This window comes from Chlamydotis macqueenii, chromosome 1 (assembly GCF_036417535.1).
Source record: "Chlamydotis macqueenii isolate bChlMac1 chromosome 1, bChlMac1.mat, whole genome shotgun sequence".
Classification (NCBI taxonomy): Eukaryota; Metazoa; Chordata; class Aves; order Otidiformes; family Otididae; genus Chlamydotis; species Chlamydotis macqueenii.
Genome location: NC_141556.1, coordinates 148831877 through 148849148, shown reverse-complemented (window position 1 = coordinate 148849148; position 17272 = coordinate 148831877). Strand labels below are relative to the sequence as shown.

The window sequence follows — 17272 nt, the reverse complement described above, 5'->3', positions numbered from 1 at the left end:
TGGGTTTTTTTTTTAGCATGAATGTTAATTTCTTTGCTGCAGGACTTATGAATACTATGTTATATTTTCATTCTTTCTATTCAGGGATTGTGTATCTGTTTTGATTTCGTTTACACTTTTACTTTTCATCTACTTTCATTTTATAAGTTTTTTGGAAGTTTTAAATACATCTTGGTCAAGAGCAAAACTCTGTAGTTCTTCCAGTGGCATACGTTAACATTTTTACCTTGGGCTGCAGGAAAGTTAAGTTGTTGACAGTTTCAGATACAAAAGCTGCCTAACCTCTCCAAACAATAGTTTATCACTTCAGGCTACACACATACTTTGAAAAATGGTTGGGATATTTTTGGCAGCCAACCTTTGGGCAGCCCTCTTTAACTTAATATGCAGTGTTTCTTTTGATAACGTTGGAGGATAACATGGCTGTGTTGCAGGAGACTTGCATTATCATTTTACCATAGGCTGTTTCTCTAGTACTTCCTGGGTTGAGGTTTTTATGTTGAAGGTCAGAACACTAATTTACACTTCCAAGTAAGGATGCAATTTGAAAATCTAATGGAAGCCCAAAGTAAAATCTTTTTAACTTCTGAAAAAAAAAAAAAAGTTCTTGGGGCAAAAAAGATCCTTACACTCTTTGTAGCATGATTCACTTCTGCTTAGGTTGATCTAATTTTATTGAGTGGCTACTTGTGAGTTGTGTACCTTACTTTTTCTCACTCAGTTTTGGAAAAGTTTGCCGTGGTTTTTAATGTTCCCTTGCAAAAGCAAAGGTGTTTTTTAGATGTGATAATTTGAAAATTAATTCATTTTGACTATGTTTAGTTTCAGGATTGTTCAGGAGAGCATCTTGTTGATGTTGATCTCTGTTGGTCCACAGAAATTTCATTTGATGTTTTATATCTCCATTGTACGTGTGGACTAGAAGTAATTGTGTATGTTTTTTTTTTTTTAAATCCATTCAAGATGTTCAGTGTTGTGTCTTCCCCTGTGTTGGCTGATTGGTCATTACCATTACAGACCAGTCATGACAAATTAAAAGGTGATTAAACAAGGTCAGCAATTTTTCATCTGCTTTTCTTTGGAGTGTTGAGCAGAGCTGTCTGCTGGTTTCTTATTAAAATAACACAAGTCTGGAGTACAGTAAAATTACACAAACTGGTTTTTAGCCACTAATAATTGCTTCATAAATTGCATCTGTCCCTTGACAGTGCTTAGTTGCAAAAGGGCAGGTATAGTTTGTAGAATGAATATTAGAAGTGCTACTTAGTTCTTGTAGACAGACTTTTGGAATGGTTGTGATAGTGGAGAACAGAAATTCTTTTAATTTCCGTGATACTGCATCTTGAGCTTAATGAATGCCTTATGTACCATGCTTCCAAATTTGCTGTGTGACTGTGCTTTATAATTGCTGGTGCATGTAGTCTGTTACAGGGAACATGTAAGTAGCACTGAAGATACTAAAAATAAAAAAGCCACAAAACAAAAAAAAATTATTATTAATTGGATGATACCTTGCATAAGTTATTATTTAAGTGATTTGAAAGTTTTGTATTTCTGATTGCTGGAGAGTAAGGATGTAAAGTAGGTATTAAAATGGAGTATGTCTATGATATTTCACTAAAAGACCACGTACTAATAGACCTAAATTGAGTGTAAAGCAACAGGAGATGTTAACTTATAGCACTAAATGCCCTGTGGCTTCTCTAGAAATCTGAGAGCTGAAGCTTGTATCTTTTCCTATGTAGGTGATAGAAACCTGTGCGTGATAGGTTTAGAAATCATTAACTACACAGGCAGGAACCACATGTAGTGCGAAAATACCTGAGAGCGCCAGTAATATGCTGGTTACTTGTGGAGAAAGCATCACGTCGAAATAGCTGAGTGCTCTTGTGGTTCTGCTTTGGAATAGACTCAAAGTAGAAGCATACAATTCAATTAATTTCTGTATTTACTAATGTGTTCATTCTGGCTTGTGTGATCAGGTTGGAAATAAAGCATAGACAATTTAAAAATGCAACAATGAAGTTTTTGTATTAGTGAATGTTAAATGGCTGCCTCTGATATTCAATTATGTATGTGGAGGTAAATAGTTTTGTGGTTTTTTTTCTCTTTAATCAGATCACCCAGAAGACACAATGAGTGTTAAAGCTTTCAAGCTCGTTTCTGCTGTTGAGCGGGAGATGTTAATGGGAGACAAAAATTACATCAACATCGAGTGCATTGAGTGTTGTGGAAAGAACCTCTATATTGGAACCAATGACTGCTTTATCTATCACTTTCTGTTGGATGAAAAGACTTCAACAGCTGGCAAAATAACTTTTACTGTCACCAAGCAATTGCATAAATATTTGGGCCTGAAGAAGCCTGTGAGTGAGCTGAAAGCAGCCTCTGCCCTCACCAGGCTTCTTGTGCTTTGCGACAACACAATAACACTAGTTAACATGATGAACTTGGAACCTGTCCCCACTGGTGCTAGGATCAAAGGAGCTGTGACATTCACACTAAATGAAAACCCTGTGAGTGGGGATCCTTTCTGTGTTGAAGTCTGCATTATCTCGGTCAAGCGACGGACCATTCAAATGTTCATGGTGTTTGAAGACAGAGTCCAGATAGTGAAGGAAGTGTTTACTCCAGAGCAACCCTGTGCTGTGGCTGTAGATGGTTATTACTTATGTCTTGCACTTACTACACAGTATATAATTTTGAATTACAATACTGGAGTCTCCCAGGATCTGTTTCCTTACTGCAGTGAAGAGAAGCGACCGATTGTGAAAAGGATAGGCAGACAAGAGTTTCTATTGGCTGGCCCCGGAGGCCTAGGTGAGACTAAAGATTGTAAAATTTTTTGCAATTTTTTAACTTCTCTCTTTTAATTTCTTCTGTTTGGGAAGCAAAGCTTAAATAATGAAGTGCTGTTCAAAATGATGATTATTTTCTTTACAGGGCTACACTGGAATGTTGAGATAAAAAGGTAGATTGTAAATTTTTCACACTAAGTGTTATAACTCTCCTGCTTTTTTAATGCTCAAGAACTTGATTATTTGTATTTTAATCATGCCTGTAGAAAGCTTCATTTCTGTATAGACAGCTAACACTAGTAGCATCTTGCAGACTAGAGTGAAAAAATTGGTTGGTACCAAGTGAAACTTCAGAAGCTCATAACCTCTATGTAGTGACTAGCTGGACTGGGTTTGAGGAGCCTCATGTTGCTGTAAAATTGTTAAATTAGTGTAGATGAGTTAATTTTTTCCTCAATTGCAGTTTGGGGGAGTTTATACAAGGTCCATTTTGTAGACTGTAACAGATTCACAAGTGGGTATGTTGTACTACATAGTAAGAAATGTTAGTGGAAGTAAACTGTATCCTAACTCCTGTAGAAGTAAACTCTGTCCTAACTGTCGATGTTGTCAGGTACTACCCAGTTTTTATGCTCCCACTTGCTTAATTTTTAATAGTATTTTCCAGCTCTGTGTTACAGAAAATAGTAGTTTCAGTATTGCAAAACCAAAGTTAGATCATGTGAAATAATGCTCTTATCTAATAGACAGATGATTGTAAGGACTGCTGCTGCTGTAATCTGTCTAAATTAACAATGTGCTGCGAGGTCAATAATCTTGAGCTATTTTTGGAAAAGCTGCAATATCCCAGAGCTGACAGACCACAAGCAGAATGCTTTCACGCTGTTTGCCATATGGCTCTCCATTTAGGAGATGCATTTTATGTGTCTTCACTGACACATTAAGAATAGCATGGCGCAAAGATCACAACTACTTAGGTCCCGAATTCGGGGATCTGCATGGGTTTTGATTTTTTTTTTTTAATAGAAATTCCAAAGAAAAGCAAGAGTGCAATCAGTTGTTTATATTGAGATTTTGTCTTGTGACCAGAATATGAGATGTACATCAACTCACCAGTTTTTCTTGAAAGAGATAGAGACTCCTCAGATCAGTTTATGCAGATTAAAGGTATTCCAAGATTACCTTGTTTTTTGAGACGTAGAGCTTTTCTAAGTCATCTTGGTTGCCCACTTCTTATTAAAACCATTAGTTTCTTGAAATGTGGACGTGTCTTTGTGGACATTAACCATTTTAGTAGTGCTATGAAAGTTAACATTTGAAAATTCAAGTATTCCCCTTTGACAGGTTTCTAAGGAGACCCCATTCTTACTTCAGTCTTTATCTTTTTAGGAATGTCAGAGCAGATTCTGCTCAACTGATTCATTTATTTTTTGATTTAAGAAGAATAGGTACACTTTCAAAAGAATAATTGTATTTAGTTAGAAAGTAGAATTTTATTTAGTCCAACTTTTGCTTTTATCTGGTGTCCTGGAAAAGAGCTATACAATAAGGCTTTTACTTATAAAATCCAACATCCTTGTGTGAGTATATTGTCCTGGGCTTAAAGTATCAGATACATGGTGTCTTAAGCCAGTGCACTTCTGCAGCTCTAAACATGGTATAAATTTCCCTTTTTGCCCATAACAGAGGCAAAGGCTTCCTTATACTAGCTCAGAAACCTTACAAAGACTGCTTGCTATGGATTGCATAGTTTTTTCCTCACTTAATTCAGATTATTGGGGGTTTTTAAGTCATCTGTTCTCTATTCCCTCCCCACTATTGTTTTGAGTAGTATTATGCCTCTTGCTGTTCTTCCGTGGTGAAATTCTTTAGTGTCTTTAGCACTTCTCTCTGAAGTTGTGAAGCTGGTTGAACACTGTTATAATATATAAGCATTGTATATCTTGGCATTTGGGGTAGGCCTCTGCTGTAAAGTGAATGAACCTGAAATGGCTTAATGTAAATCTTCAATTCTAATTTTGGTTTGCTTTTGTGTTTTCTTATTGGTTAAGGCGTGTTCGTTTGGCACTTAGTAGAGCATCTATGCTAAATTCAGACTCTAGTGCTGAGGTGGGTGTATTCTGCATTAATATATTTGGCTTTATAGTGTTTGAAGTGACACTTACCTAGATTAATTTGCTTTTGAGTTAGAACTGGGGTTAGAATGGCAGAAAGCAGCTGCCTAAAATGGTAATAATGAAGTAAAATGTCTTTGAGTTTCTTGGGTATGTAACCTTTTTCCTTACCTGGACTCTTTGCATTTAAAACTAATTGTTAGAGTTGTTCATAGTTGATCCATATACTTAGCCATTTGATACTTTGTTTGCTCTACTTGCAGTTAGTGTATAGCTCATTCTTTCAAAAGGAGGAGGAACTTGATTTATGATTCACTGTCATTCTGTCCAGTAATTAGTTCATTTCTAATTGAAAATCAATTCTTTCTGATTATGTATGAAACTGTGCTTACTAAAATGCAGTTTTTCCTTTCATGAAGCTCTTTCAGAGGCTTTAAGTTTTTTTAATTTCAGCAAACAGTTCTAGCATATTGGCACAGGGCTCGCTTCCTAGCAGCAGCTGGAGCAACTACCCTAAAACGTCAGAGGCTTTAATTGAGACCGAGCTCCCAAGGGAGAGTGCTGCTCTCTGGTGCCTCTTGCTGAGACTGGGATGGGGGAAATTTTGTCCTTGCCTGCACGACATGTGTGCTTGGTTGAAGATTTTTGTGGCCAAGTAAAGGAGATGCAGAAGGAGGTCAGCAGAGTGCATGGCATCAGAGATGACAAAAAGGAAATTGAATCTTCTCCAGACACAAGCCTGAACCCCCAACTGTACCGCGGAAAGGGCAGGCTGAATCTCTACTTGTTCTGTGATGGCAAAGGCTGGCAACTTGTGACTGAACATAAAAGGAAGAACTCTCCTTCTCTGCCTGCAGATCTGCATGTGTAGAATATATTCAGTGCTGTACTAGCAAATGAGAAGCGGGAGGCTGTGTCCAGCAGATCATCTGAGCCCGTACAATGCGGTAGCACCAGGAGGAATTAGCAAGTAATAGCAGTGGGAGACTCCCTCACATTAGAGATGGAGGTTCTCTCATCAATCCTGCTGGTAAGGAAGAAGAGCTTGGAGAGGAGTAGGTTAATCGTGCAGGCCACCAACTGGTTGCACAGCTTGTGGTGAAGAGGGATTTGGCTTTTATGACCATGGATGCCTATTTAAGGAAGAGATGGGATCCACCAGGCCAAGTGAGGCAAAAGTGGTTTTGCCAACAGGCTGACCAACCTGGTGAGTAGGACTTAAACTAGGAATGGTGGTTGTAGGCTGAGTTGGCAAACAAAGAGTGCAGGATGATGTGGATGAGAGACTTCATAATCAACAAACAGGGCTGAAGAGGCCCTGCTTCAGGCGTATGCACACAAAGAAGTGTGTACAAAACAACATGATGGTGAGAGTTCTCCCACTTTTCTGGGGGAAATCAGCACAGCTATGTATTAACAGTTGAGGTTGGGGTTACCTCTTACATGAGAGCAGCAGGAAGGTGTAGTAGTGTGCCTTGGGACAAAGGAGGTGGCATCTGAGAGCTTATGGATAAGGTTAGAGGGCAGACTAACATGGATGACATTGTAGTGAGTGTCTGCTACAGACCACCTTAACAGGAAGATTATATAGATAAGACCTTCTTCAGGTAACAGGAAGAAATCTACATTTGCAGGCCCTGGTTCTTAGGGGGTACTTGAACCGCTCCCATACCTGCTAGAGGGGGAGCACAGTAGGGCACAAGCAGTCCAGATTTCTGGAGGGCACTGGTGTTAACTTCTTCACATGGGTGACTAAGAAGCTGATGAAGGGATGTGTTCTGTTGAACCTGGTTAGGGATGTGAATTTCAGGGGAGTAGCCTTGCTACAGTGTCCATGAGGTGGTGAAGTTCAGGATCCTGAGAGAAGGCAGGAAGACCACAAGCCTGGACAGCAGACTTTGCTTTGTCCAGCATCATGCTTGAAAGAATCTTACAGGATGTGGCACTGGAGAGAAGAACTACCTCCTCCAAGTTCAGGAGTGGCTCATCCCAATGAGGAGGGAAACAGCCAAAGGTGGCGAAAGGCCTGCATTAATGAGCAAACAGCTCTTGACTGAACTCAAATATAAAAAGAAGCAAATGAGGTGAAAGCAGAGCCAGGTGGCCTGGAAGGAATATAGAGACACTATCCAAGCATGTGGAGATGGAGTTAAGGAGGTCAAAGTCCATCTGGTATTGACTTTACTGAGCACCATGAAGGGCAACATAAAGAGCTTCTACAAGCTTATTGGCAGCAAAGGAGGGGTAATAGATGCCCACTGCTGAATGGAGCAGGGGACCTGGTACCAAAGGACACGGAAAAGGCTGAGGTGCTTAGTGCCTTCTTTACCTCAGTTGTTCCTGGTATGACCTTCCTTCAGGAATCCTCAGCACCTAGGACCAGTGGGAAAATCTGGAGCAACAAAAATCTGCACTCAGTAGAGAAGGGTTTATGGAACATTTAAATAAACTGGACAGACAAATGGGGGTGCACCCATGAATGCTTGAGGGTGGTGCTCAGTGTCATTGCAAGGCCACTTTTGATTATCTTTGAAAGATCATGATGATCAGAGGATTTTCCTCAGGACTGGAAGAAAATAAATGGCTTCACTCCTGGCTTAGATGAGCAAGAGAAACAATCCGGGAAATGACAGACTGGTCAGCCTTACCTTGATCTCAAGAAAGGTGATGGAGAAAATCCTGGAACCTGTTTCCAAATATAGGAAGGACAAGAATGTGATTTGGAGTAATCAGCATGGATTTACAAAAGGGAAATTGCCTGATCAGCCTGATAGTCTTCTATGATTAGATGCCTGGCTTGGTGTGTGAAGGGAGATAAGTGATACTGTGAACTTCAACAAGGCTTTTGATGCTATCTCTCAACAAACAGATGAAGAATGAACTAAAGAAACAGTGGATTGAAAGCCAGGCTCAAAGATTTGTAGTCAGCAACACAAAGTCCAGCTGGAGGCCAGTCACTAGTTGTGTACCCCAGGGGGCCAACAGTGAGGTCAGTACTAACGTCTTCATTAACAGCATGGATGGTGGAGCAGAGTGCACCTTCAGCAAGTTTGTAAGTGATACAAAAATGGGACGAGTGACTGGTACACTAGGGGTTTGTGTTGCCATTCAGGGGGACCGTGACAGGCTGGAGAAATGAGCTGACAGAAACCTTATGAAGTTCAGCAAAAGGAAATGCCAAGTCCTGCACCTAGGGAGGAGTAGCCCTGTGCACCAGTGCAGACTAGGGGCTGACTGACTGGAAAGCAGCTTGGCAGAGAGGGACCTGGGGCCTCTGGTGGGCAAAGTGACCATGAGCCAACAATGTGCCCTTGTGGCAAAGAAGTCCAACAGCCTATTGGATTGCACTTAGTGGTGGACTTGGTAGTGTTAGGTTAACGGTTGGACTCAATGACCTTAAGGGTCTTTTCCAACCTAAATTATTTTATTAGGAAAAGTGCTGCCAGCAGGTTGAGAGAGGCAACTTTTCCCCTCACTCCTGGTGAGACCATGCGTGGAGTGCTGGGATAAGTTCTGGGCTCCCTGGAGTGGCATGGACATACTGGAGTAAATCCACTGAAGGACCAGAAAGACAACTAAGTGATTGGAGCACTTCAAATGTGGAGAGCCCCCTCAGAACACTGGGATTGTTCAGTCTGCGGAAGAAAATGCTTGCAGACATCTTAACGTATATAGGGGGTGTAAAGAAGACAGAGCCAAATTGCTTACTGATACTGTATCCAGTGGATGAGACGCAGTCAGTACAAATTGAAATGCAGGAAATTCTACATAAACAAAATAGAACAAATTCCTCATTGTGGTGATGGTCAGTCCAGGAGACAGATCTTGGAGAGGATGTGGAGTCTATGTTCTTAAAGATAATCAAAACCTGACTGGGCAAGGTCTTGAGCAACCTGTTCTAGTTGACCCTACTTTGAGCAGGGAAGTTGGACTAGACAGGCCCCAGAGGTTCCTTCAAGCTTCAACTATTCCATGACTTCAATGAATAAGAAAATACAAATTTTAAATACCTAATTTTAGTTTGTGCCTTTTGCTTTTCCAGAATAAACTCTTCTGTGATGCATGATTTGAACATGAGTTGTACAGTGATTGAGTAGACTACGAATGGAGTTGAACTGAGCCATGTACCTTATAACAAGCACACAGGTAGTGAGCAGAGTGGTTCATAGAAGGTTCTGCAGTGCCTTTTCTCGTAGCTGACAACACGGCGTAGAGCAGGGTAGTTAACAGTAACCAGAATGTTCACTCCTTGTTTTCACCCACTGGTAGCGTTCCTCGTGCTGTCAATTTTTATGGTAACTGAAAGTTTTCATATTCCTTTTTAAACAAGTAGTAATAATAATAATAAGGAAGTTTTATTTCAATTTTTACATGTATTTTCAGTAAGAAACTTTTTGTTTTAAAACAAACAAATAAACAAAATCTACGGTCTATTGCACTATTTCAAGTCCTGAGTAATCTGATCCAAGTTGGCTCCACTTTGAGCGGTGGGGGCAGCTGGACTGGCCGTCCCTCAGAAACCCCTTCTGACTTAAATTATTCTATGATTCCATAGATTTCTAGATCTCTTGGTGCTGAAAACAGTTTGGCTGTGTTTTGGGTAACTTTTGTAGCCTTTGGATAGCGCATGTATTTTTAATATGGAATTGACTACTGGGTTCATCTCGGTTTCATCAAATGCATTCCTGTACTATAAAAAGGCTGTGGTTCCTGACTGGAGTTGTTGTGTTTATTGTTAACCTTAGATGAGAGCTGGATGAAGACAGAAAATACATCATTCTACCGCAGAAGCCCCAGTTACGGAGGGCAGAGGGATGTAGAGACACATTGACGTGGAAAAGTACTGTCCATTGCTCTGCATACCCTTGCACTTCCATAAATGATTTTCTGAAATGACCTAAAAAATAATTCTGTCATTTTTAAAAAAAGTTCTTAAAATCAGAGTTTTATCCTATTTTGTTTTTGAGGATGTCAGAGAAATAGAAAATTCTAAGAATTAATATTTCAAATATAATTAGCCCTGAGTTTATTATTGGTTAATATGTATTTAACTCAAGTTTTCTGATGCTTTTTGAAATGGAATTATAGCAGAGAATAACAACTCAAAGGTATGAAAAACAGATAGTGCAGTCTGCTTGGTATAAAATTGCACTTCTGATCCATAAGAATATAAAGATCTATAGAGGAAATTGAGAATTATATATTATGGCAAAAAAAAAAAACCCACACTATTTTCTGTAATCGAAATGTAATTTTTTGAATGTAATTTTTCTGTGATTGAAAAGCTAATAGTTATAGTGAAAAAGCAAATAGCATTACTTGCTAATAGTCAGATGTGAAATTTTAATTTTGTGTTGCATCCTTAGGCAAGGGAAAGTGCTGATTATTTCAGAGCCACTGTAAAGGATCCAGAAGCTTAGTTTCTACACCACGGTTCTGTAAAAATCTACAAGCTTCTGTTTTCCTTTGCCCCTCCCAAGATATAGTACTCCTTACTCATTATCCTCTGTTGGGAAGAAATTTTGTAAATTGAATAACATAATCTTTTAATCTCCTCTGTCCTTTAGAGCTCAGACTTATTCTGCCAGCTGTCAAGTGGCTCATTCCTGCCAAAGAACAGTTTTCATGGATGTGTCTTTTTAATGGCATGAGAGTACTGGTATTAAAGGGTATGCATTCATGTTTAGAACAAAAGCTTACATAGTGCTTCCATATGGCTCAGCTGGCGAAGGGTAACTGAACTAGGTCTGAAAAATTTGACTGGAGTTTTTCTTCATTTAGTGTCTGGGGAAGAATTGAGGAATACCATGTAGCAAAAATAGAACCAGTGGCATGTGCTGCAAAAGCAAGTCAAACTTCTATTAAACTGAGAGAAGGAAGGAGGATAGAATAGACAGGAGGAAAGATAGTGGCAAAAAAAAACCAAACCAAAATTAACTGAAGATTTCATGTGCTTATTTTGAGGACAGCATAGGAGGTATCACTGGGATATTAAAGAAGTCTTTGTGCTGGGCTTTTGGGCAAATGTTTTATACGCAGCCTCTGCCTTTATTTTTTTTTTCAAAAGATTGAAAGCACAAATGCCTCACAGTGACTCATCCCAAGGAGCCGGACCCTCATTCTATGAAAACTTTGCTGTAACAAAAGTGAAGAAGTGGAAGTAAATGATTGTCAACTAAAATGCTCTTCAGACATTTGACACTGCAAGGAACAAATATGCCTGTATTGCCACGTAGGTCAGGCAGTTCAGGTCTTTAGCTCCTACTAAGACAGTATTGTTTGAATACTGAGTCTCACTAAATATTAGTGTTTTGAAATTAATTCAAGCTACATGGCATAATTCTTATTTAAAAAGTCAGATACTTACTAAACTTTAATAATTCTTGCTGGTTTCTTCCAGTATTCCTCTCTTTTCAGGTTTTGGTGGTGTTGGTTTCTGTGGTGAAGGAGAAAGGGGCGGGGGGGAAGAAGTGAATTAACCAACACATCTGTAAGGTCCCAGGAGGTGTGATGTGCTGTCATCATGCCAGTATGATACTGCATCTGTTCTTCTGAGACTTTATTTCTGTACCTTGGTACCCATCGTCTGTATGGGCGGGGGGAACAGTCTTCAACTAGCATGAGCGTCAAGCTTGATTTTTTTCCTTTTTGTAGGCATGTTTGCAACTGTAGATGGCATTTCACAGCGTGCCCCTGTGCACTGGTCAGAGAACGTGATTGGAGCAGCTTTGTGCTTTCCTTACGTGGTTGCTCTCGATGATGAGTTCATTACAGTGCACAGCATGCTGGACCAGCAGCAAAAGCAGACACTGCCTTTTAAAGAAGGTCACATTCTACAGGACTTTGAAGGTATTCAAAAAGACACTTTTTTTGCATCAGTAATTCTGGAACAGCCACTGCTGTGGGCACAGTCACTTCAGTTTGGTTATTAAACAAAATATCTAGCAAGTACATTAACTGTTGAAACCTTTACTGCAAATGCTTTCCTGATTAGATTCCTGCAGACTATGATAAGAAAGCTTTACTCATTCAGAATTCCACACTTCTGACAAAATATATGCCCATTAGATGCACTCTAATTGTTAAGTTAATTGTGGGGTAGGCGTCTGTGGAGTTAGAGCTTTTTCTTGTAACTTAATTATTTCTTTCAAAGGAGCAATGTTAATTTAATGCTACGAGTCAGTAATTGTAAGCTACAGGTATTTGTCCATTGACTATCCTGACAAAGTTCTAACATCTTAAAAAATGTTATTTTGTATTCCTTTCTAAAATATCTGTTCAAGAAGTTTAAAAGGGGATATTTCATAAAGAATTGTTAAACAAAAAAAAAAATACAAAAATCTTTTGATCTCTTCTTAACTGAAGAACTCTTAAGCGTGGAATACATTTCACTGGTATTTTTTTCCGAGAGAGCTACAAACTCTAGCACTATGAACTGCATGTTACTTGCTACCTTTGGTGTACAAGTTGCAGTTTTCTAATGTAAGCTTTTGGAAGTATCTGGCAGTTTCAAGTCCCTAGGGCAATAGTTTCAGTGGTGGCCTTTACAGCTTAGTTCATCATGAAGATTATAGCCAGTTTCATTTACTTAGAGTGGAACAAAAAATGCTGTAAGAAAGTAAATTTACTATTATTTCTATATTTCTGAGGTGCAATTTACAGGTAAACTATACTATCTAGTAAATATGGTAACAACAAAGATGAGTTTTGGAACTCTCAACACTGTTTAGGTTCTTATATCTTAAATAGTAAATCTTAAAGCCTATTTGTGAAATGTGGGTTTTTTTCTGTAGAGAATGTAAACTGAATATATCTCTTTGCTCTGTCCAGGAAAGGTGATTGTTGCTACTAATAAGGGTGTGTATATCCTGGTGCCGCTACCTTTGGAAAAACAGATTCAGGATCTTCTAGCTAGCCACAGAGTGGAAGAAGCCCTTGTTCTAGCAAAAGGAGCTCGAAGGAATATCCCAAAAGAGAAATTTCAGGTCTGTCTTTCCTTTAATTTTCATGAAATATAAATTTCACAGTGGGACCATGTGTACCAATGGTCAGATGACTAGAGAGGGTGGGAGAGGAATTTACACTGAAGAGAAATCTAATACCTTTTCTGGTTTCAGCCTGAGGAAATAGATGTGCTGCTGAATTGGCTTGTGTTTGTAAAGACTGTGGTGTTGGCAGGGTTCAATGCTGTTGTTCTGCTGGGGTTTTGGTGTTGGGTTTTTTCAAGTGTGTAACTTGTGTGAAAACAAAACAAACCCAACAAACTAGTGATAGAAAATCCACTGTGATGCTTCCTTAGTACTAGATTCAGTTATTATTTGCTGTTGCTGTTTTTAAAAGTATACTTCACTTCAAATCAGAATTTATAGGTCTCACTTTTTTTTTATCAGATTCTCACCATATCCTAAACTCCACAGTAGTACAACTTTGAAGTTAAGTGATGGGAAATCTAAAGCAGATAGGTCCTAGTTCCAAACTCATACAAGAAGTACTTGTACTGTTGTGTAACTGAATGTTTAAGATTTTTGTATGGCAAAGTATCTTAGTAACTCGTTGATTAGAGATTTGTACTCATTTCCTTCTACCTCTGGTTTCTATTACAATATGTATTGTACCATATTTGTTCCCATTTGTCATTTAGAGACTGAAAATTGGAAAAAGTAGCCCGAAATCTCTACTCACCAAGTAGGTGAATGAATATTTGCCTTGGTTTCATTCCTTTTGTAAAAGCAAAATTTGATCTGTAACCTGCAGAAAATCTGGTTTGTTTTTTTAATTGACTTTGAAGCATTTTGTTGCCATTAAAATACTATGTGTTGCGTTACTTTTGGTTTGTTTAGGAAGATGTAAAGTTTGGAATCTGACTGTGGAAATTACAGAATTGCGGTTGTCCAGAATGATTCAGTCTGTCAGGATTTTTTTCTTTTTTTTTTTTTTTTTTTTTTTTTTTTTAATTTTAAGAAGTTTTTCATTCCTTGTCATTTAAGTTTTGGCCAGGGCCCTTGAAAAGCACTCATTAAATTGAATGAAATTTATATCAGCTTTGATTGTTGATCCTTAACTCCTCCATTGAATGAACAGCTGGGAGGCTGCTGGAAGTAAAAAGCTTGGCCAGAAAAGTGTTTCCCTCCTTCTTCAAGCTGGAAAGTATTTAGACAAATACAGAGTTCAGTTTCCAGCATGTTTTGCTTTGCATTTTCACTTCCAACTTTTCCTTTGCAGTCTGTTTAAAGAAGCAAACTGAAATGCTGCTGTGAGGCCAGGATGCATGATCTAATCCATGTCTTCTATGTATGATGGCCTTTAATTCTCCAATTATTTCTTTCTAGTATATATAGATTTAGTGTGGGAGATGTCTTTCTGTGTTTTGCCATAGGATGAGCTGCGATTCATTATCTAAAATGTGATGTAGAATATCATTCCTTTTAAGTTTTCTTGCATTTAGGATTTTTCTGTCTTTAGAATAAATTACTTTCTGTTCACACGTATCAGATCTGCACAATGTCTGACTTCCTGAAATTACTATTCCAAGAATATTTTAAGTTCTTTCCAACTTAACATGCTTTTAAGGATGTTCAGTTGCTTTGAGTCAATGCTACAGCTGAAAAACAGAAAACGTATTACATGCAAGCAAAATAGCCAGTTCTAGTTCTGCGCTAGACTTGCAAACTGATATTAATCAGCTTAAACTGATGGTGTCTGCCACTGACTCATATTAAAATGACTCAGCTTGGCTTAGTTGTTGAAATGTTAGTCCAGTTTTTCAGAGCTTATCTGTAGTTGGAAACGTAACGTGTTGAGCTTGCATTCTAATGTCCCTCTGATACTTAATGCTATCACTACAGGTTTGTTACAAGCACATTAGACTTTCGTTTACGGTAGTCTCGCATAATATAAATCCAATGGAGTTCAACCAAATTACATGCTTTACATTTGCAACATTTCTTTGGCATACTTTAACTCCTTTCTAACTCCTGTCTAAGAGAGATCTTCAGGTAATAGATATTAGATAGATAGATAGGTATCTTCTAGTAGATATCGTTGGATATCTGTTTTGCAAGCTTTACTGATTCTTGAGTAACTGACACTTTCAAGGCCTTAAAATAAAGCCTTGAGAAGGAATGGACAGGTTTGGCATTTAAAGCAGTTGATCCAACCACTGTAATTTATCCATACAGAAGAGTGATAGTAATGGTCTGGTACGTGTAGTATAGTGCCCTGTTTTCCACATACTGCTTTAATTTCTGCAGTTTGCTATGGCTGTTGCCATCTTACATGTGATTTGACTCGGTCATGGCATTGTAGGACAGACAGTTCTTGACAACATGGGTTTTTTTCCTGCACTTCAATACTGCATTGTATTGCATGCATACGCAGGTTCATGCTCTCTTTTTATATCAGCAGTATTATATCAGGATAAATATGTATACACTGGTAATGCGGAATGATAGTGAGATTGAAACAGTGAAGTATTGTAGTCTCAGAATTATTTGTACAGCCAATATTTAGTTATTGGAAAGAAGCAGATCATTCATTAATAGCTCTAACCTGTTATGTACCCTGTGGTCACTGCAGACTGCAAATTTATCTGTGCCATATTACATTAAAATTCCTTTGTCTTTGAGCATCAAGAATTACTGCTAGGTAAAAAATGCTAAGTAAAAGTGTTGCAAGGAGATGGCTTTGCTGAATGTCACTTTTGGTAGAAGAATACAAAGGCCTTTCTACCACGCTACCATGAAATGACTGAATACGACTTATTAATTTTTCAGGACAGCTGAAGTTTGCAGAAATCATGGTTGATGGTAGTGAAGACCTTGGTTAGATTGACACACATCTTGCATAGGTATCTCTCTTTTTTCTTTTTTTTTTTTTTTTTTTTTTCTCCTTCTCATTTCTTTTTAGCTTCAGAAAACATATTAACTGCACTCAAACCTGACCAACAGCCACAGTAACTTTCTAGAAAAAATATTTTTTTGCAATCTAGTTGATAATTCTGACCATTTTAGAAAGGATTTTTCTAGCACTTGAGAGAATTAACGCTTCGCTATAGCTATTGTGGCTTCAGCAGTCGTCTTTCTGTTTTCCAGCACTTTTTCAGATACGAATTAATACAAATCTTATTTCGTGTTTTTGTAGCTATTTTTTTGGTGTGATTTCAGTCAACAATATAGGATTTGCCTAAAGCACTTCAAGTCCTGTGGTGATATTTAAAAAACTATAGGGGAATAAACAACGCGTTGGATTTTGACTGGGTGTCATTTAGTACATTTTTTTAAAAAGCCCATTGCAATATTCTGGCAAATGAATCTGGAAGAACTCAAGACGTTTTTTATATAATAAAGAAAAGTTAACTGTATGTAGTTGGCATATAGGTCTAGGCTGTTTTTAAAAACCTGTGAGAAAGCGAGAATATTGAATTTTCCACAGTCTGGTCTGTTGTTTCCGTAATCGTTACCACAGGACATCTTCATGTCTAATACTTATCTTGTGGGCTAAAAGTCAACCTGGACACTCCCTATCCCATCACTGCACCTTTCAAAAGTTGGGAGAGCATCTCTCTGTAGATATCCTACAGCTTTTTTTTGTTGTGTGGCTTTAAGGGGCAAGTGAAGATATATCTACATTTAAATGAAACTGAATACCACTTAATCACTTCAAATTTAAAACTGATGCCCTCGGCATTTACTTACAATATCAACGAGCTGTTTTCAACTTCTAGTTGAAAAGATTGCTGTACAGACTAAGATCTACAATTAAAGCAGTATTTTCAGTGTCTTAGGTCTACTCAAACTTAATTCCAATATCCTGATTCATTAAATATGTAAATATTAGCGTTCGCTTCATTGCAAAGATTGAGAAGAGACTTCAGGGGGGAACAAACAAAAGCCACCAACCTACTTTTTTTTACCGGTTAGCAGAGTGAAAAATGTTTGTACTTCAACTTTCGCTGGAAAGTCTGAGGGCAGATTTTGCAGTTTTTTTTGGTGCCACAAGATACAGGTAGTTACAAATTGAAACCCTTTACCAGCAGCCGTAAGAATGTGACCAGACAGCTATTCACCGGTTCACAGATTTACATTTATTGATGTAATAACACAGTCATAAATCCAAAATGTGTTGCATATTTTGTGAATTAATCACCTGGAGTAGTTTTACTTTATTACTGTAATTAAATTCCATTTTAGCTTTAGGTAGCTATCTTTTGAATTAGTACACTTGGATGTAAAACATAGTAAAATTAATTAATATAAAGATGTAATGAAATATTGTTTATTTTTATATTGTTACATTTGTCTGAAAAGGTGTGCCAGAAAGCATTTCCCTCTGTTTCCCCTTCTCTCCCACACACTGGGGAAG

At 38.2% G+C, this 17272-nt stretch overlaps 1 protein-coding gene across 1 annotated transcript in view; it reads left to right on the top strand.

Annotated features, from left to right (window-relative positions):
* TGFBRAP1 (transforming growth factor beta receptor associated protein 1) overlaps window positions 1-17272 on the top strand; it is a 38050-nt gene that overhangs the window by 894 nt on the left and 19884 nt on the right. The window contains exons 2-4 of the mRNA XM_086769658.1: window positions 2119-2820; window positions 11567-11761; window positions 12743-12897. Of these exons, the coding sequence (XP_086625784.1) occupies window positions 2136-2820; window positions 11567-11761; window positions 12743-12897 (1035 nt within the window). The 5' untranslated portion in view covers window positions 2119-2135. The remainder of the gene's footprint in view (window positions 1-2118; window positions 2821-11566; window positions 11762-12742; window positions 12898-17272) is intronic.